The sequence below is a fragment of the Phragmites australis genome, chromosome 12, assembly GCF_958298935.1.
Source record: "Phragmites australis chromosome 12, lpPhrAust1.1, whole genome shotgun sequence".
Lineage (NCBI taxonomy): Eukaryota > Viridiplantae > Streptophyta > Magnoliopsida > Poales > Poaceae > Phragmites > Phragmites australis.
Window position 1 is genome coordinate 25,749,013 of NC_084932.1, and position 21,071 is coordinate 25,770,083.

At 44.1% G+C, this 21,071-nt stretch overlaps 2 protein-coding genes across 2 annotated transcripts; one reads left to right on the top strand and one right to left on the bottom strand.

The window, feature by feature from the left end:
- Nucleotides 1-405: 405 nt before the first annotated feature.
- LOC133886445 (uncharacterized) lies at nt 406-5,513 on the top strand. The gene is made up of 5 exons (XM_062326149.1): nt 406-1,118; nt 1,216-1,736; nt 3,943-4,230; nt 5,130-5,209; nt 5,340-5,513. The coding sequence occupies exons 1-5, from the start codon at nt 406-408 to the stop codon at nt 5,511-5,513; spliced, it is 1,776 nt and encodes a 591-aa protein (XP_062182133.1).
- Nucleotides 5,514-15,643: 10,130 nt separating this feature from the next.
- LOC133886787 (uncharacterized) lies at nt 15,644-21,071 on the bottom strand. Its single transcript, XM_062326625.1, has 7 exons — nt 20,819-21,071; nt 19,882-19,920; nt 19,018-19,155; nt 18,263-18,402; nt 18,100-18,182; nt 16,566-16,720; nt 15,644-16,378 (listed from the first exon to the last, which is right to left on the bottom strand). Exons 1-7 carry the CDS (start codon nt 20,966-20,968, stop codon nt 15,980-15,982), a joined length of 1,104 nt encoding a protein of 367 aa, XP_062182609.1. The 5' UTR covers nt 20,969-21,071; the 3' UTR covers nt 15,644-15,979.

Below are 21,071 nucleotides of genomic sequence, written 5' to 3' on the forward strand. Positions count from 1 at the left end.
AAAACGATCTATATTGGTAACCAGAGGAAGTATCATCTTGTACTGTGTTGACAATTCTCCGAGGGACTATTACGAATAGAGCAATCTGCAGCTAGTGCTTAAATTCTCCGAGGGAGCATTTCTGTGCCAGTTTTGCTATCGCAGTCACCGCCAGAGCTGGCCAGATCGGCAGCCTCACGCCCTCACCATCTCCTCGGTTTGGCGGCCGGGGGGACCGACTCCGATTCAATGAGTTCGACACGGAGTTGGAGTCCGACTGGAAAGCCTTTTCGGATCCCGAGAGGTCATGAACCCCATGCATATCCCGCCCTTAAATATAATAGGGCCCGGCAAAGGTGGAATCAAGAGCAGAACGATCGCCGTGGGCAGTGCAGGGCCAAGGCTGCGAGCGAGCGAGCGCCACAGATGGAACGGCAGGAGGAGGACTTGGCAATGCTGATCCCCGACGACGTGCTCGAGGAAGTGTTCCGCCGCGTCGCGCCGCGCGGCCTCGCCGCGTCCCGCTGCGTCTGCAGGGCGTGGCGCGCGCTCATCGACGACCGCCGCCTGCTGCGCGCGGACCTCCTCCCGCGCACGCTGGCCGGCCTCTTCCTCTGCTTCAACATGCTGGAGCTCCCGGAGTTCTTCGCCCGCCCCGCCGTGGGCTTCACCGTCTACCGCATGCACCCTGGCATGGAGGTCGACGACCACTGCAACGGCCTCGTCCTGCAGTGCAACTGCGTGCTCAACCCCGCCACGGGCCGGCGGGCGTATTTGCCCGAGCGCCCGCTTCCCCTCTTGGAGGAGTATTTCACCGAAGACGACTATCTCGCCTTCGATCCTACAGAGTCACCACATTACCACGTGTTCTTGATCCCGATGGTTCTTCTTCTTCCCACGGTCGATCGCAAGTTGGACCCTGTATATAGCGCCATCTCGCAATCAGAATGGCCACCGTCACCGTTCGTCCTCAGCGTCTTCTCGTCAAGGACGGGGCGGTGGGAGAAGAGGTCCTTGGTCCGAGAAGGTGAAGCCGCAGGAACGGTCGCCGACATGGATGACCAACACTGGGTACCTCGCCACTCAGTATGCTGGCGGGGTGCACTCTACGTTCATCGCCAAAACGATTTTGTAATGAGGTAATAATAATCGCCTTGTTTACTTTGAACTTTCTCTTCATACAAATATCCATCATTCGTTAATGTTTTTGCTCAACGGTATGGTTTTCTTTTGCAGAATATCATTGTCAAACCATACGTACCGAGTGATCAAGCCACCTAGAGAGATTGAAATGTTAAGGGGTCGAAGTGATGTTCATCTAGGAAGGTCACAGAAGGGAGTTTACTATGCATTCATTGATGACAAATACCACCTTTGGGTTTGGATCCTTGATGACTCGTGTGATCAAATGGAATGGATATTGAAACATCATAGTGGTTGTGGGCTAGCCTTGCCAAATGCAAAATGTAACCAAGAAAATTACGGACCCTGGATCCTACAAAATGCTAACTGCGATGAAGCTGACAACAACGAGGCGCTAGCGGGACAAGAATTTGAATGGGATTCTGATGATGAAAATATTCTCCACACTGAAGATAGGATACAAGAGCAGTTGTGCTTCACAATACTTGGATTTCATCCTTACAAAGAGATTGTCTTCTTGCATAGATCGTCCAGAGGCTTGGCGTATCATTTGAAGAGCTCTAAACTTGAGTATTTGGGTAACTTGTACCCAAAAGACTACACTCATATCGCTGGTTTTTGTAGTATGATAGAAAATGCTTTCCCATACACACCTTGTTGGATGGGAGACCTGCAGGAATTTTCAGTAGAAAATTAAAAAGAAAATTTCCAATTTTGTGTTTTCCTATATTTAACGGGAAAAGAAGAAAAGAACAGGGAAACTGGGGGAGGTGTGTAACAGTGTAACGGAGCCATCTGTCATCCATATATAGCATAGCATAAGAGAAGGAGGAGATGTGCTGCCTGGCTGCAGACGGAGAATTTCGTTTTTTAAATAATATTATTTTATTCGGCTATTAAAAAAATAATACGATTTTCTTTTTAATAAAAGGAGATGACACTCTCACTACCCTCCCACCACAGTACCTAGAAAAAAATGATAATATAGAAATTCTTGAAAAAAAGCAAAATATCCTACCTCTAACCGTAATGACATCGGACGCTTAAACCTCCCCACCATTCTCTTTCCCCTCCAATATTCACCGTTCCGTTTCTCCCCTCGTTCTAGTCAGGTCGTCCCCACCTTGGTCAGGTCGCAACCCTAAACCCAACCATCGGAGCACAATGTCGTCAGGTTCCTCCAATGATCGGGAATTCAGGATTACAGAACCAAAACACCAGCACAATGTTATATAGCCCAGCCTATACCTAGGATCATATTTTGTTGCCAATATTCACTTATTTTGAATGGTTCATGCAAGAAGAGGATCAAAAACTAATAATAATCGAGATCAATGAGCGAGGCTTTTGATATCGTACCAGGGGCATGTGGAGCGTAGTATCAAAATTGCCCAGGCTTGGAGTATGCATCTCTTTCTGTGTTCTTTTTCTACTCTCAAATGTAAATATCATTTCATTCGAATCTAAGATATATGTTTGGCCAATGCTTGATAAGTATGCATGGTAACAGCATCGCATTCTGCATGGTTGATTGATTATAGTTGGCCCAACCTATAACAATGTAGATTAATCAAAGATAAGATGCATGCTAGTAATACAGGCTATATATTTGAATACTGCCATTTCTTCTGTTTAAGCAGTGAGTTGCTGCATGATCATCAATGATATTTGAGAATTGCTCCGGTACTCCCCTCTCTAAAAATTAGCATGAATCCTAATGCAAGTATGAAGTTAATTAATTAATCCAATTATTATATTTTAAGTTGTGGTACTGGCCCAGCCCAGCCCGCCCTTACCTAGCCCTATCCATGCATTCTCGATCTAATCACGCAACTGCTGCCCGGTTTCGCGCGGGAAACGGACAATCGGTTAATTATTCGCTTTTGGGAATGGTGATGATTGCAATTTGACCCGGAGGAGGCCATAGGCGTCGCCGAGCAGCCATTGCGAGTCGGGGTCAGGAGCGTGCCGTTGTCGGTTGATCACGTCAGTGCCAGCCTTCTCCTCGAACAAACGGAGCCATGCATTCTGCTTGATCGCATCTAGGAATGCAGCGATGTTTCGTTCACGTGCTTCAATTCATTCCTGGTGAATGAGAGCTGCTTCAGATGATGTTTCGCATCCAGGTCATGGAATGTTTGGAAGAAGAGGCCAACAGGATAGGGGTAGACGATGACGTTAGAGATCGTGCGCATTCCGATTGTGGGTCATTTTTCTTCCTTTTCTTAAGAAAGTTTGGTGCCAGAGTGGTTGATGAAATCATCCACGGTCAGGGCGGACCCAGCTCTATAGGAGCGGAGGCATAGGCCCTTACTCATTTTTATTGATTTAGTGGACTACAGATGTGTTTACTGTAGCTCTAGTGTTACTGTAGCTAATAAGCTTCCGCTCGATTTCTAGACTGGGCCCACCCCTGTCCACGGTCCACCAACGCCGGCGAAACAAACACCACGCAAAGAAACGAGCCGACGAGCAAGCGCGGAACAGAGATGGTGCAATCCGCGGGGATTTTCAGTTGGGATGGGCTTGGCCCGTTGGTTGGGTAGATCCGGGCTTGGCAGGGCTGGGTAGTTCTCAAAATAAAAATCACTAATAATATGACTAAAAGATTAAGGTGCTTTGGGATTCGTGTGGTTTTGAAAAAAGAAGAGTACCGGAGTACATCGCATATTATTTTATCCAAAAACTTAAAGAGAAACATACAATCGCCAACCCATCTTCCGTCCTATCAACAGGTGTGTGCAGGTGTGCACTTGTACTCTTCCAACGGCTTTAGAGACTTACTTTGTTCCTTTGGTAAATTCTCGGTGAAACATGCAGGTAGCACGACGGAGATATCTTTCAGGGCGATGTGGATGACCGAGTACGCAACTAAGCTGGTCGTGCTCGTCTTCTCTTTTGACGACAACCGGTGGCAAGCGATTGCATCTCCCAGTTGGGATGACAACTTCCTCTTGCAACAGCGCACCTCCATATGCATATGGCTTTTTCTATACTGGCTACTACTAGTGCCAGACTTAATTTGCAATCTTGTTATTCTCGACGTCGGTCGGATGAACCTGCGTCGCTGCCGTGCCAAACTTCCATTTCCTAAGCCATCTAGTCCATGTACGTACGTCTCCTCAGATCTGAAAAAACACAAAAATAGTAAGACAAAGATGACTTGGGCATATGGTTAAGTTAATCAATCTCAAAATAGTATTGCTATCCAGTGCTTTCGTTCTGACTAATTAAGATGTATTATAGTTCTTTGTGAAAGAAAGAAAAAAATGTAGAAACACCATACCGCACTCTCAGGAGTGGCCGTGGCTGTCCGCCGTCCGGAGGCTTCTTCCTCCTCCTGCTCCTTTGTTTGGGCTTCAGACTTCTTGAGGAACGCAAGAACGCTACGGCCGTTCAAAATTTTGCCTGCAAGCTGACAGCCTACGTGGAGCTGTTGGCAAGGGAAGCAGCTAGAAAGGAGAGGCTACTATGCTATGCATGTCACTCACCAATCATGATCACAGATCACAGTCTTACTGGAATTAATTGTGCTTGCTAATGTTGTTTAGTCATGGGCTCTGATCCTAATCCATTTCCAAGGCAAGATAAACATATATATATATATGGGATTTTTGTCTCTGGGACATTGGTAAAGCGTGGTTTGGTCCACACCCCACTCCTCGATTTTGTCTCAGTCGCACCGCGAAAACGTGGCTTGGTCCACAACATACCGCCCGTATTAAAATAATCTTTTCTGGCCTGAGAGGAGATAGAGGGGTGGTGGAAGGATGCTTCTGCCCTTGGTGTGCCAAGTTGGTTGAACCAGTCAACCACACAGAGCGAGCCGATCCCCACTCTGTCTCGTCCCCTTTTTCTCCAGCGTGCGGTGGGCGACGAGGATCAGAAGCGAAGCAGCGGCAGAATGGTGGTGCACTCGCGGTCATCATCATCATCCCGCCCCAGTGCCGGTAGCCAGCACCATGCACAGGGGCCTTTCCCCTTGATTGAGTGACTGTATCACCCAGACCGACGAGTTATGGTGCTCACGGCCAATATCGGCGAGAATCGAGAAAAAAAGTTCTATAGGTGTTTGAAGGGGTACAAGGTATGTATCATTTGGCTTGTTTGTGTCGATTTTGATTGGGTTTTGCTTTGAATTTTCGTTGAATTGAAGACCTAGGGTTTCTAATTGGGGATTATTTTTTTTTTTTTTTTGCCTCTATTCGTGTTTGCAGTCGCCAAGTGCTTGCATGTTCTTCAAGTGGGAAGATGAGTACAAGAAGTACCTCATTGAGAATGGATTTCTAGAGGAAGACACTCAGGTTGCTCCAATTTCAGTGGATGCCAATCTTCATTTTGGGCGAGAACATTGCAGAGCTGAAGGGAACAGTTCGGCATTTGCAGAATAGCATGGCTGAAATGCATAGTTGTATGAACTAGATGAAAGCTGATATTTGGACTTTGAAGCATCACAAGGGAAGCAATATGTCATCTGGAAGCGTAGTTGTTGTTCTTGTTGCCATGGTAGTAGTTGTAGGTGTTGTTCTTTGTGTTGCATTGGTTAACTTGGGTTAGGAACTGTAAAAGTTACAGACCACTGTATTTCTGATGTATTTGGCATGGGTTATGTTCTTATGAACTGAACTTTCTAATGTATTTGTCATGGCTTGTACTGTTATGACATTTCTGTCATGCTTATAGACTGCAAATGGTAATGTCATGAACACATATTTCATACAATGATTTGAACTCCCTTCCATAGTCAAACACAGAACATAAAATAACAAATTTTGGCAACAGAAACTGATTTCAAATGACAAAAACAAGTGCATTGTCATGTCTTCCATAGGTCACCAGCATAACTTTAATTAGCAGAATACATGTCACAAATTTGCATGAATTTGGCATGTCAAAAGGCTTCCTCCAGTTTGATTGCACACACATGCACACACATAACCAACTACACACATCAGGTCCGCATGACTTGCTCCAGTGCCATTCTACCTTGCACCTCAGCTTCCTCCATTGCCATTGCAATTGTTCTAGCTTGACTGTGAAGCAAAGGAAGGATCAAAGAAAAATTTTAGTTCAGTTACCATCAATTAGTTCAGTTGCCATCAATAAGTTAGGGAAATGTTTACCTCCTAGTCAGTGCTCCAGGACTGCTGTTGAGGTCCAATGAGCTTGATGATGCCTGTAGCAGCTTAAGTGGTGTAGTGATGCTAGCTGTTACTTCTTCTGTTATAACTTCTTTCTTCTTTTTGGTCCTCTTCCTCTTAGGCTTTGGTGGTGGAGCATCTGAGTCATACACAACCTCATTACAAGTTTTCTGGATGTGTCCATACTGACCACATCTCTTGCATTTCTTCCTCTTCTTGCTTAGACCTGCACCTCCTTCCTCAACTCCTTTGATTCTCCTTGACCTTGGTCTACCTGCTGTCCTCTTGAGTACTGGCGTCCATAGCTTCAATCCTAAGTCTACTTGAGGTCATTGTGTCTTATCTGGCATAAGTTCAATCCAACCTTCATATGCTTTCTTAAACTTAGCTACAGAGTAGCAGTTGTCAGCATATTCCTCCAACTCTAGACCCCTGTAAGAGCATATCAGACTAATTGCATGAATACATGGTAGTCCAGTGATCTATCACTTCTTGCTGCTGCAAATTCTTTCTTCTAGGTTCACAATATGTCTCCAAGGAGTCAAGTCCCTGTGAACACCACTGATCTCTGATGTGTGGTCATGACCTTTGTGGATTACATAATCCACCAATCCTCTACTCTTTGCATTGAGATCCTTCACGATGTGTGGCAGGATTTTCCCTGTTAGCTTCATGGCTAGGCATTTCCTCACATATAGGTTCTCCATGATTTTCAGTCTAATTGTATCCATCAGTTCTATCACAGGAAGTGACTTTTCATGTCTTATCCAGCTATTGAAGGTTTCTGCTATGTTATTGGTCACATAGTCACACTTGCTGGCTGTAGAGAAGTAAGCTATTGCCCACAAGTGCTTGTGATTCTCCTCAATCCATTTAATTGCCTTTGGTGATTAGGCCTTCATGATATTGTAATGCTTGTCAAACACCTCCATGTAAGCTCTTGGTGCTGGTCATAGGTTTCTCTCAAACACCTCTCCATGAAATATCTTCCGGAAGTTCTTGAATAGATGTCTCATACATTCCCTGCGCTCTACTCCATTGGTGATGACTTTTGTCACTACTGAGTCTATGCCTTTCCCAGCATCAGTTGAGATGACTAGTCCAGGTGGGGATCCAATTGCCATTGCTAGCTTGCTCATGAACCATCCCCAGTTGTTCTGGCTCTCTCACTCAAAGACTCCATATGCCACAGGGAACATCCAGTTGTGTCCATCAATTTCTATAGCAAAAGCTAGCTTCCTCTTCCACCTTCCAATAAGAGCAGTAGAGTCAATGCCCAAGTATGGCCTACATCCATTCAAGAAGCCATCTATGCATGGCTTCAAAACAACAAACATCTTGTTGAATCTGATCTTGGACCTAACCTTCGCATAATCTATCTCAACTATGCTTCCAGGAGACTTACTCTCAATATCTTCCTTGAAAGCAAAAGCATAGTCAAAGCTATCCTCCCACTTGCCCAAAATCTCATCAAGAGCTAGCTGCCTCCCATTGTAGACTACCCAGTATGATAGTTTGATCAGGTACTTCTCTTCCAGCTTCTTCAGCAAAGCAGAGGCACCAAGTGTATTGTCCTCTCTCAGCCATTGAACTACCCTGTCCCTAACCCAAAACCAGTTAGCCATGCAATTGCTCTCCAATTTTCTTGTGCTTTTACAGTAATGCGTGTTAGGTATTTTCTTAATCTGCAACAAAGGAAAAGAAATGAAGTGGTTAGGTCATAAACTTGACAAATCAAATAATCTGTTAGGAACAAAAATAAAGTACTTGACTTGAAATATTACCATCCATGTCCTTCCATCCTGCAGCTATGATGCATGTATCCTCCACTTGCACTTCTTGGCTTTGCAGAATCCTCTGTACCTTGTTGCTTCACTGTAAGGGGCAGCAATTTCAATCTCATTCAGAATTGCATACTGCCTAATTGCTCTTTTAAAGGTGTGCCCATCCTCAAATGCCACACCAGCTTTAATGTTAGGATTCTCTAAGTCAGTTACATGGTCAACAAATTCACAACCTTCCTCATCATCAACATCACAGTCATCATTGTCTTCTTCATCAGTGTTAGGAATGTATTTAGAGTCATTTTCATCATCAAAAATCAAGTTAGCATGGTAGACCTTTTCATCATCTACACCAACATACTCTATTTCATCATTTTCATCCCAAGGATCATCATTTGAAGGACTCCCCTTAGTTTTAGTAGCAGGCTTAGAAGGATAAGCATCATTGTTAGCAACAAGATCAGAAGGATAAGCATCATTGTTATTAACAGGCTCAGAAGGACTTGCCACAATAGTGCATGTGCTTTGCTGTGTGCTTGTGCATGTGAATCTGCTACTACCTCATGTTGGTTGTCATAGCTAGCCTGCACCTCATTACTATCCTGCTGAACACAAGAAACTGCGCTACTACTTGGCTGGTTAATGACTAAAATTGTCAAAGGGAGCCTCCTTATATCCCAGTACATGTCACATGCAGCAAGCAATGTCGAGTCAGAATTAATCTCCTTGTACTAGCCTGTAATCTTGTCCCAGAAAGTCACTGTCAAACTTTGGTTCCTACCATGTTTGATCTCAATATCTCGGTCAACGTAAAAATACATCCACAAAATTGTATCCTTGTCGTGAACACAATTCTTATCACTGCTAGCATGATACACATGTCTGCCGTTGTCAACAAGCTGCTTATAAGCTGGGATACGAATGGCAAATCTACATGCTGTGTTGCGGTCCATCCTATTGAAGGCAAATTGAAAGGGACGAGGAGTTCAATAACACGAATCAAATTGAACCAATATGGACAAAATGTAACACTGCATCCCTAAATCTACACCTCTTGAACCCAACTCATATGAAAGCAAGCAAGCAAACAAAATGGGAAACCCTAGATCCCCAAATCTCCCCTTTCTCGAATCCTAATCACATGGCACCTAGGAAACAAGCACGAAGGTGAGATTTGAAGCTTATCCGATAGGCACCCATGACAAGTTCACCACCTTCTTCAGGGAATCGATGCTGCGTAGGCGCCCCACTGCAGGTCGAGGAGTCGGGGACCGATTCAACTCCATCAGGTCCTCGACTTGGGACGGTGGTCAGTGCAACATTACGGGGAGGAGAAATCGCCGGAGGTCGGGTGGAGGGGAACGGTGGTCAGAGTAGAAATCATCGTGGTAGGGGGATTGAGTCGACCCCGTGTTCTTCACAACCAGGTTTGTCGATAGCTTACGAGATGATGTGCGTATGATGATAGTTTTGCATCGGTCGAAGGACTTGGATACTACATATTCTCTGGCTTCTCTGCAGGAAAGTGTGAGTACACTGCAACAAGCTCGGAGTGATCAGATGGCAGATAGCGCAGTGGGTGTTTAAGGTATTGCCCAAGTCACTAACACAATAGCGGTAGCTCCTCGAGTGGCCTCGAAAGGATCTATAGTTGATCGTTGTGGAGTTGAGGGTGCACGTGTCTCCGATCGACGTCAAGCCGAAGATAAATTGATGGCACTACGAGCATATCAATGAGCTCGTGGCTTATGTTTTAAGTGTGGGAAAAAATAGGGGCCGCAACATCATTGTGCTTCAAAGGTGCAAATTCATGTGGTAGAGGAATTACTTGAGCTCCTGCAAGATCAAGGTGAAACTGAGTTGATCCCTCAGGAAGAAGAGCTAGAAGGAGATAGTCTGATGTCTATTTCAAAGGTGGCTTGTCTTAGGGATAAATTGCATCTGCACTGTCTGGCTGTAGGCATGATTGACAATCAAGAAGTGTTGATTTTGGTGGACTCAGGTAGCTCCCATAGCTTCCTCAATTCCCATACTGTAGCTAAGCAAACCAAGAAGCAACAGACTGTCTCTGAAAGGAAAGTGAAGATTGCAAATGGAGGATATATGAGTTTCAACCGAATGATACCCCAATGTGAATGGTGGACTCAAGGCTACTCATTTCACACTGGCTTGCACATCTTACCTCTGGGCTGTTATCACATAATTTTGGAATGGATTGGTCGGAGGCAAGCAGCCCAATGATCAGTCAGTGGGATTTAGAGTTATGCCCTATGGCCTTTGTAATGCTCCTGCAACCTTTGAAAATGCTATGAATGAGATTTTGGCTCCATTACTGAGAAGGTGTGTCCTTGTGTTTATTGATGGCATACTTATCTACAGCAGTAGCTTGGAAGAACATAAGCAACACTTGCAGTAGTCTTTGAAATCTTGAGAAATCATGGGCTCAAGGTCAAGCTGTCCAAATGCACTTTTGCTGAAAAGACCATATCATACCTCGGCCACACTATTTCTGTCAATGGAGTTGCCCCAGGAGACAAGATCAAGGACATTCAGCCGTGGCCATTGCCTTCCAATGTCTGTTGTAAACTATGGAAATTTCAATGTTTTATGCTTTGGGCCGACCTTTGGGCTGCCAGGACCGGGCCTCTGCTCTGCTTTCGGCCCAGGCCCGAGATGGGCACCATTTAGTTGGCTTCTAGGGTTGAGAAAGAAAAGATATTTCCCTGGCTGTGATGTTCGATGTTTTCTTGGGTGCTGGCGGCGGCAATGGCTTCAGGCCGATCCTCCCAGGTGCTTCCTCGGGCGGTTGCTCCTCTGGGCGGCATGGCCGGCTGCAGCAGCACCGGGAGCCGTCGGATCGCTGGATGGCCACGGGAATCTCGCTGGGAAGCTAGCGCCGGTTCTCTGCGATGGGGATAAGGCTCCTATTTCTTCCCCTCTCCCTCTCTTTGTGTAAAGCATGAGCTTTGACTATTTTCCTCTCCCTTGTGATTTCTCTCTGAGGTGCATCGGGAACTAGAGTCCGAGGTTTTCTCGTGCTGTCTCCGGTGTTCTACTCTAGAGGAAGGGCAGTTGGTGGCCGGAGCTGCATTGTCGAGGCTCGCCCATATTGCGGTGGCAGTACGGTAGAGGACTTTGTATCTCCGATCTCCTCTCACCGTCGGCAACAAAGGGTGATAGGTTTTCTGGGTCAGCGGCTTGCTAGCCGTGCCTAGCCACTCTTCATTTCGATTTCGGTCGACTTTTCGCTGTGAGTATTCTCCCTCTCCCTCTTGACGGCACATGCTCTGTGATGATTTTGTAATTTTATGTTGGGCTATTAGATGAGTACAATAGCTATAGACTTGTGATCTGGACAGAGAGTTGTTGTTCCTGTTATTGGTTCGGCACTGTATTTTGGGCATAATTCTGTTATTGCTTTTGCACAGAATAGTGGCTGCAGCCTTGTGTGCACATGTTGTTGAATGTTGGCTGTAGCCTATTGCGCATGTGTTGCTGATTATTGGCCGTAGCATCGTCAATTCTTTTGAAGGTGCTCTGATCAGCTCTGTACTGAGATGTTTTGGCCATAACGTACTTCAGTAAATTTCATATTTTGTATGACTTGGTTAGTACTGTTATGGCTAGATGAATTCAGTTAAATGATTTCCTTTCAGTCCACTGTCCAGAACGTACACTTAATTTTGTTCAAGTTCTATTTGCTAGTTGAGATCTCACTAATAGCCCAATCTCTGATAAAATCAAAAGAACAATTAGGGGGCAAGACAACTAAGTCTTGAGGCCAATTGTTACACAAATCTGAGAGCAATAAATCTTCTTTCATATTTATGGTGTCATTTTTTTTTGAGCACTTACTCATATGCTTTATTATGGAATTCGGCTATTTAAGATACACATGTTAGATATGTTTGCTACTGTTATTATTCATTTTCTCAGTTGCTTATCCATGTGTATAGATAGCTCGAATCTTTGTTCTTGTAATTATGTATGTGGAATAAGATATATGCTCATTTTATGTCAATTCATTCAACAATGTCAAAGAATTGCACAGCTTTTTAGGTTTGGCCAGATACTATAGGAAGTTTGTGAGAGATTTTAGTCTAATTAGCAAACCATTGACAGATGTGCTCAAGAAACATACAGTTTTTGTATGGACCCCCATTGCAGAACAGGCTTTTCATGAACTCAAGGCACGTCTCACTAATACTCTAGTCCTAGCTTTACCAGATTTCAATAAACGTTTTGTGGTAGAAACAGATGCTAGTGACCGCGGTATTGAGGCTATGCTAATGCAAGATGATCACCCAATTGCATTCCTGAGCAAAGCATTGTGTCCTCGGAATCAAGGGCTTGCAACCTATCAGAAAGAGTGTCTAGCGATGATTCTTGCAGTGGATCACCGGAGGGCATACGTACAACATGTTGAGTTTACAATTCGTACAGATCATTGCAGCTTAACTCATTTGACAGAGCAAAGAATCCATACACCAATCCAACAGCGAGCTCTTACCAAGTTGATGGGATTCAATTTTCACATACAATACAAACAAGGGTATTTCAACAAGGTAGCAGATGCTTTGTCTCGTCATCCACATGAATCATCTGATGAAATTACGGCAATTATTTTATGTTGTCCAGCGTGGATGGAGACAGTGGTACAAAGTTATACCGATGACCCTTTCACAAAGCAGCTCGTAATAGAATTATCCTTACCAAGACATACACATTCAGATTATACACTGACAAATGGCACCTTGCATTTCAAAGGCCGCATATGGATTGGTAGCGATACTACAATCCAGAATCGTATCATATCTGCACTTCATGACAGTGCATTGGGTGACCACTCTGGATTCTTTGCAACATATCACAGAGTCAAAAGGATCTTTGCTTGGACTAATCAGTAGAATATGATCAAAGCTTATGTGCAAGCTTGTACCATCTGTCAACAAGCAAAGTCTGAACGAGTGCCTCCACCTGGACTGTTACAACCTCTTAATGTTCCTGGTCAGGCCTGGAATGTTGTGACAATGGATTTTATCGAAGGATTACCAAAGTCAGCAATATGACACCATACTCGTGGTAGTTGACAAATTCAGTAAGTACGCCCACTTTTTGGCCTTAAAACATCCCTTTGCAGCATTACAAGTGGCAAAGCTCTATATGAATCATGTGTTCAAATTACATGACCTTCCTCAAGCTATTATTTCTAATCGGGATCGCGTTTTCACGAGCTCACTGTGGCAAGAACTCTTTGAACTGTCCCAGACTGACCTTCGCTTGAGTTCATCTTATCACCCGCAGACGGATGGTCATACCGAGCGCGTCAATCAATGTCTTGAGACCTATCTACGCTGTGTTATTCATGCATGCCCGAAGAATTGGTATCACTGCCTCGCCCTTGCGGAATACTGGTATAATACCTCATATCATACATCACTCGGTGTTACACTGTTACTCCTTTTGAGGTTCTGGGCATAAACCAAGAGACCTGGGCATACCACAACTTGATGAGTGTACTGTTCCTGATCTGGTCACATGGATGAAGGAAAGAGAAGTGATGAAGCAGCTACTTCATCAGCATTTGGAGTGTGCCCAGAATCGGATGAAACAACAAGCTGACAAACACCATACTGACTGTCACTTTCAAGTCGGGGATCAGATGTATCTGAAACTTCAACCTCATATTCAGTCATCAGTCACGCATCGCCCAAATAAAAAATTGTCCTTCAGATACTATGGTCTGTTTCCAATTGAAGCTAAAGTGGGACCAGTGGCCTGCAAATTACAACTGCCGAGCTCAAGCCAAATCCACCCTGTGATCCATTTTTCTCAGCTTAAACGGGCTGTCAATGCTAATACGGTGGTCAGTAAAACTCTGCCACCTTTGTCTTCAGTTTTGCAGGAAGCGAGGATGCCTGAATACTTCATCGACCAGAAGCTCATCAAACTCGCAAATCGACTGTCGCTCAAGTGTTGGTCAATTCGCTTGGCTTGGACAAAAATTTGGCTACTTGGGAGGATCTACATCAGCTCCGCCACCGCTTCCCGGACTCACCGGCTCGGGGACAAGCCGGTTTTCAAGGTGAGGAGACTGTCACAACTGTGGGGCATCCGACATATCGACGGCTTTGTCGGACCAGAATCCCTCTCTCCCTCTCCACTCCGGCGACGTTCGAGCGTGATCGGCGCGAGGCTCTCCCACGGCAGCTTGGACACGAGGCCACCAGCTTGACGGAGCTCTACTTGAGATGTGTGGACAGCCTTAAGGTGGTGGAGAGCCTCCCGTTCCTCTCAGAGATCCTTCTAATCGAAGGATGTGAAGGCCTGGAGAGGGTCTCGAATCTTGAGGTGTGTTGAGAGGTTGCACAACTTGTAGCAGCTGCTTCTGACGGAGGATATGAAAGACCACTCCTCACTGTGGGTGCCTGGGCTTCTTCAAGTGCAGCGCCAAAAACTTTTTGGAAAAGACCTGCTGTACACTTGGACATGGTGAACATATACAGTTGCCCAGTTAGATGGCTATGAAGATGATGCGAGGTATGACCATTGGCTGGATATTTGGATTTTGTTACATATATTATTATTATATCTACCCTGCTTTCAATTCGTGCCCTGTATTTTTGTCATAATCTACTGATTAGTTATATGCATACTTTCTCTTTATCGAGGGTACTTACTGTATCTCTAGGATGGAATCATAGAAGTGATATCGTAGCACCAAGCGTCTGTATCTGCTGCTACTCAAACTCTAGCTGTAGCATTATCAGGATTGGGGTTGGGGATACAATGCTGCATGAGCTCCCTGGTGGCAGCATGCATGGTTCTGGAGGAAGGAGGAGGACAGATCAAGAACCATAACGATCAAGATGAGCTGGTGCAGGAACACACGGCATGCTTGCTCTCTGTTGCTTGGGCCTATTGCAAGGCTTGTTCTATGTTGTGTGCGTGTCTGAACTAATAGTACGCTACTTGTTCTCTGTCTGGTTGCTTGCCTTGCTTGTAGTTGGTGATTTTGTAGTGTGACGAAGACGAACTACATCTGTTGTTATTCCAATACCGTGCATGTTTCATGTCGTTCTTATCTTATGTAATGTGAGGTCATGATGTTTTGTTAGCACTTATATTTCTGTATAACACAACAACTGTAGTTACACTCGGTTTGTCATTGTCGTCTGGCCCTGTGATGCATCTTGTTCCTCCTTGTCAGCTTCCTCGGTATCTGAGCTGTGATAAGAGCTTGAGGCTGCTTTGCCTGCAGTGTTGTCATGCTCTTGTGATCTTGTCTTGTCAGGACATTCAGAGGCATTGTTAATGGGTAACCAACCACATTCTCCTGTATATTTGCTTATCAGTTACCAAAAGCCTGAAGCCCAGCATAGCAGATGCAGTGTGTTTATCTGTGAATACATAACACGTCAATTGTGTTTCAAACAGATATTTCAAGTAGCAACGTTGGGAAGAGCAAGGACTGAAGAGTACAAGTAGCATGGGTAAACCAGTTTCTGCAGTCCCTTGTGAATCACGCAGAGATTTCGCATAAACAGATCACCTCACTTTTCTGTGATTTACAAAGTACTCCAGTTGAGTCCTTGATAATGAAATAAAACTTATCCAGTATAAATATGATTACAGCGTGCAGGACTTGTATTCGTGTTACGAGGCATTTTATATTCGTTTTACGCAGCAGAAGCTAGCCTCAACGTTACAGTGACATGAACTCCAGTGCACTGTTCTCTCTAGAAAATAAACTAGAGTACCAATATAATATGCAAAGTCCCTCTTACTCTCTCGGCCATGACAACAGCATTAAAATAATGCTGCTGTGTCATGAGCTTTGGTCGGATAAATATGAAAGGAACGCACGTCACCATCAATATACATAACCGATAAAAACAACAGTTCACATTCAAGCTCCTCATTGTTTCAATGTTATTGGTGTGTAGTGTCTGCTTCTTTCCTCTGCCATTGTTGCCTAGCGGGCTGTCCATGAGGCTGTCTTCTTGGAGCGTTAGGTCGGTTTCTCCTTCGATGGCCTGAATTCCTGTGCTTATTGCCTCTGGTGTTTGTCAGGCTGCATGGCTCCAATTCTGGGGTCGAAGTGGTGGTCTCCTCGCAGGGATCATTGTCTCCTGCAGCTGTAGGTGGCACGCTGGGAGGAAGAGAAACATACATTCCTGGCTGTATGGCGAGGTCTTTCTTTGGTTCAATAAGGCCATTTCGTTCTTGTTGCAGATTAAGCAGTGAGTCAATCCTTTTTCTTCTGTTCTTCTCTGACTCAGAATGGAGCAATTCTTTTTCATCTTCACCCAGGTCAACTGTCAATGATGCCTAAAGGTGATAGGGTTAAAAACAAGTTATAGTGAGTCCCACTGAGGTAAGATAATAATGACGAATATGATGAAGGCTAATGACTACATGATTTGGTCTCCAAATATCATTATCAAGACTTAGATACAGTGAATTAAACTGGCAATGTCTGAAAATCTAGAATATTTTATTTGTACATGAATCATACCAGCCTAGGAGTATCTGCACCCAACAGATCACAAACATGCTCAATATCCTTCTCATCAAACACTTTCCGGCAAACTGGACAAAATCCTTTGTGCTGATTTACATTATAATGCGTATCAGAGCTGGACAAACCCAATTCTTCAGAAGCATCAATATCTAATAGCAAAAGTCAAGATTAACAATGTTTAAAATATTGAACCAACGAAAAAAATGTTAACTACATGTATGAACGAATTTATTTACATCTCCTTGCCAAGGAGAAGATACGGGTTCGATTCCCGCCGCTCGCCAGCTTAATTTAGTAAGGTACTATGATAAAGATAAAAATTGTCATATTTTGGAGCCTTGAGCCATTTGACATCATCATCAGGAAATAAAAAACAATCTCAATTGTAAAGCAATTACAGAAGTCTAAACTGCATCTGTGTTCTTTAACATAACAACATCAGCAAAGAAACAGTATGAACTTTAATTCATACATGAAGTGATGACACAAAAAGAAAAGGAAGCTAGCAGGAGCAAAATCAAATCCAACATTCAAGTTTACCTCCCAATAAGGGCAGAGGTTGAGAATGACTTCCAACACATTTTCTTTGTTTGGATGGAATTTAGAGGTACTAGGATAATAGCAGCAGTGGAAAGAGCATAAAGGCAGCATCTATGTCAAATATGGCTCGCAAATACAAATGCCAGCCTATACTGCTGTTAAGTGAAACCGGGCACTGCAAATTAAATTAAGAACTTTGCAATTAAAATAATCAGACTTGCAGTTTTGCTGTGCTTCATCACAATAGTAAGTCGCTAACCTAATGCGACCAGAATGTAACTATCCTTATTTTTTTCAGCATGGATTAGAAGTCTAGAGCCTTAGAGCAATTCACAGCATACACTTAACTTTGTACTCCCTCCGTCCCAGTATACAGGGCGTATTATTTTTTTGCCGTTGTCCCAAAATACAAAGCGCCCCTTCAATATGCGCAGCTTTGTGCCGAGATTACCCCCACCCATCTGAATGCACGCGCGCGCGACACTTGGAGAGACACCAGCATTAACTCCTGGAGCGACGCGAGCTGTCACTCCTTTGTTTCAAGTGCTCACCGAGTGGAGGCCGCAGCCATCCGTTTCCCATGCAGATAGGAGTACTACTCAAGCCAAACACACAAACAGATCAAGATATGGGCTTCATAATGTGCGCCCAACAAAACGCTTCGAGTGACAATTCCAGTCACTGCATGCTTGCGGCAATCCTGTGTTTAATTAGGGGTATATCAGGAAGAAACTCCCTCGCGCGCTCTCTCCTTTGTCTCAGTGAAAAATTTTATGCGCCCTCTATACTGGGACGGAGGGAGTATCAGGCAAAAAAATTGATAAACTTACATGGTTATAATATGAATATTAAAGCACCAACCCAACTGATCTTTATAAGCAGCTTTAGTTCAGAAGTCTATGAAAACAGTTTTACGAAATATGTTCGAAAAACATCAAATTTTAGAAGGGGAAAAAGAGGGGAAGGGGGAAAATAATCATCTCCGTACCTCCAGTATTTACTGCTGTACTACACTCCTTGGAATTGACAACATCATGTTGGAGCCATTCCCACCATCTCATAATGCAGTCACTACAATGCCAAAGTATAAGCTATCACTGGAGAAAATAAATTACTTGCACATACGTATGTTCAAAAGGTAAGTCATCAACCTGTGAAAGCAGTGGTAGCATGACATCAACTTCATAAATGGCAAAGCAGAGTCTTCCCTATCCTCCCCCACTAATGGATATAGACACAGTGGACAATCCCCAGCTGGATGATTCATATTCGAGAGGATCTCTCCAGCTTCCTGCATGTGAAGTTACTTAAATCATGTGAAAATATGGAAGTGTTATGGGCCTAGACCTGGCCCATGGACCTGCCAAACCAGCTGCGACCCAGAGAGACCTGTGGCACTGTTCACACGAACTGTATCATACGTGAACAGTGTCGTGGGTACTGTATCAACGAGCCCAGATCCTAGAGTGCAGTTTTGCCCGTTAAGTTTGTTAGGGTTAGGTTAGGTAGTTTCCGGATTATTTCAGATTGTACTAGAGGCAGTCATTTTTCTCTCCCCCCCCCCTCTCCCCCACCTTCTCTCAAATTATGTTTTTAAACACAAGCCTGGAGTCATTTTTTGCTCTTTCATCATTTATTATGATTAAAACTAGCATATAAATTTATAATTGTCTAATAGCATTTGTCAACCAGAACATCAACCTAAAGATATCACACTAAACAGTTTGATGGCACTACAGTGAATTGAGTCTGATGCTCGACATGAAGCACTCACGGCACTTTAAATTATACGTGCAAATGCAAGTACCATTTCAACTAACATGTTATACGTGTGTAAAATATTTGAACAGTATGATATGAACAGGTCTTATTCTGCATTGTACAGAAAGCAAAGTACGAAGAATACCTCGCACAATGTCACAAGCATTGGGTAGTTGGAAAGCTCTTTTGCCTTGTTCTGGATGCTGCAAATAAGATAGGCCTGTCGATTGTCATCGAGGCCCTTACTTTCCACGGCATAAATATGAGGTGGTTCTTTTGGATACTGCAAAATTGCAAATCCAGTTGCATAAAACCATAGTACATTAAAATTTAACAATGAGCCCAGCTATAACCAACTGTGAATGATTATGAACGGGATTGCTACAGAGATAACTTTTTATTGGAGAATGGCACAAGCATATAAGTGATACCATAGAATAAGATTACGAGAACATTAAATGCTGATATGAACTTTGCAACTTGAAATGTTTGATACAGGGTTGACTTGTGAAATTTAGAGTGGCCTTAAGCCAGAATAAGTGCTCCCTATCCTTCATATTACATCTGTTTTGTTCTGAACTTATTATAATGGATAACACAAACATTAGAACACTGTCTCAACACGATGAAGCCCTATTAGTGCTTCCAAGATGCTGATTTTCACAGAAGAGATGTTGTTGGCATTAGACAATGGTTTTCAAAACAGCGTTCTATGTATGTATCATTGATAAAGCATGAGGTTTTAAGTGAAAACGAGAACAGTTAATGCATGAAGCTAAAATGGCATATTATGGAGCATAGTTCACAACAAAGTTTAATAGTTTATAAACTTATAATAGACAATTAGAAATTAAGGAAATGAATAGTCACTGGCTAGAATGGGGAAAACGAATTTTGCAAATCAATCAGTGAAAATTGGTTCCACAACAATTCTCCATGAAATTAAAGTGCCTAATTTTAGATTGGGGTAAGAATAGATGACAATCTAGCAAGCGGTAGAGGTTCATACCTGTGAAGATGTTTTAATTCCAAGAAAGAGCTCCACGAACTGTAAAAAGAGAGTCATAAAGAAGCAAGCAAAATTTAGGGCAATATTGATCACTGTACAATTGAACATTGGATGGCATGACAATGTCAAACTCTAGAAAGAACAAGTAGACAAACATGGCTTCAGTCACATACAATGCAACTAAAGTAATGCCACAACCTACAAACATAGTCACTTCAAAGTTCATGGAAAAGGCACACCCAAGGGATTTTCAACTAACAAAACACCAAGAAGTTACTGCCGCCAGTACTACAAAAGCCACCATTACGGTTAGCACTATAAGAGATCAAGCAACAACTCCTGGGGAAAAAAGATACAGACTAAGCATAGGGGCTCTTGTGCTTAGAATCTCAGCCCTCCAGTTCAGTTTCCTACATAAAGCTCATACATTATAATCGTAAAGAACTGGACGTGCACTTGACTGCTCGCACAAGTGCATACAACTTAGCACCTAAGCATATACCCATGTTTGTCTGCTAAGACAGCGGTATCAATCATGGCAACACACTGCAACAATCGATCACAAACCTGTTAACTAACATAATGGCAGCAGGATCATGACACCATATATACACCCTAAAATAAATCGATCTGTAAGTCCACAAGCACTAACCATACGAAATTGAAACACCTCAACAGCTCAACTCGTAAACGCAAGGCTTAAACTTTCACCAACCACTAATCTTCCCCTTCTTCTCTGAGACCTAGGGTTCACCTCAGAACAGGCGGTAACTCCACTACCGGCTACTTCCGGGCGCAGCAGTGGGCTGGCCAGCCAGCCTATCGATCACGCGAGCCCTCCGCGACCCAGGAAACGAAGCGATCGGCAGGAACTGGGTGCCGAGAGGCCCGTGAGGAAGAGGGTTAGATGCGGGGGGCGAGGCGAGGCGAGGCGGACCTGCTGCGAGGAGTCGCCGGCAGTGCGGGGCCGTACGTGGACGACGAGGTGGGGCGGGAGGTCGCGGAGCACGCGGCAGTCGTCGCCGTACACCGCCGCCACCGCCTCCAGCTCCAGCCGCACCTCCTCCTCCGCTTCCGCCGCCGCCATCGCCTTCAGTCGCCGACGATATTTTCCCCCTCCCTCAGAGAAAACTGTAGGTACATCGCTACATATTTTCTGTTAATTAAAATTATGAAATAGGCGACTCTTT

What these genes read in the sequence shown, in the direction of transcription:
- LOC133886445 (XM_062326149.1), top strand. Translation starts at nt 406, where the DNA reads ATGGAACGGCAGGAGGAGGACTTGGCAATGCTGATCCCCGACGACGTG. An exon ending in CAAAACGATTTTGTAATGAG is followed by an intron (nt 1,119 to 1,215) that starts GTAATAATAATC and finishes TTTCTTTTGCAG; the next exon opens with AATATCATTGTCAAACCATA. An exon ending in TCCTAAGCCATCTAGTCCAT is followed by an intron (nt 4,231 to 5,129) that starts GTACGTACGTCT and finishes TGTATCACCCAG; the next exon opens with ACCGACGAGTTATGGTGCTC.
- LOC133886787 (XM_062326625.1), bottom strand. Translation starts at nt 20,968, where the DNA reads ATGGCGGCGGCGGAAGCGGAGGAGGAGGTGCGGCTGGAGCTGGAGGCG. An exon ending in TGCTTGTGACATTGTGCGAG is followed by an intron (nt 18,403 to 19,017) that starts GTATTCTTCGTA and finishes CTTCACATGCAG; the next exon opens with GAAGCTGGAGAGATCCTCTC. An exon ending in TGCTACCACTGCTTTCACAG is followed by an intron (nt 18,183 to 18,262) that starts GTTGATGACTTA and finishes TTGGCATTGTAG; the next exon opens with TGACTGCATTATGAGATGGT.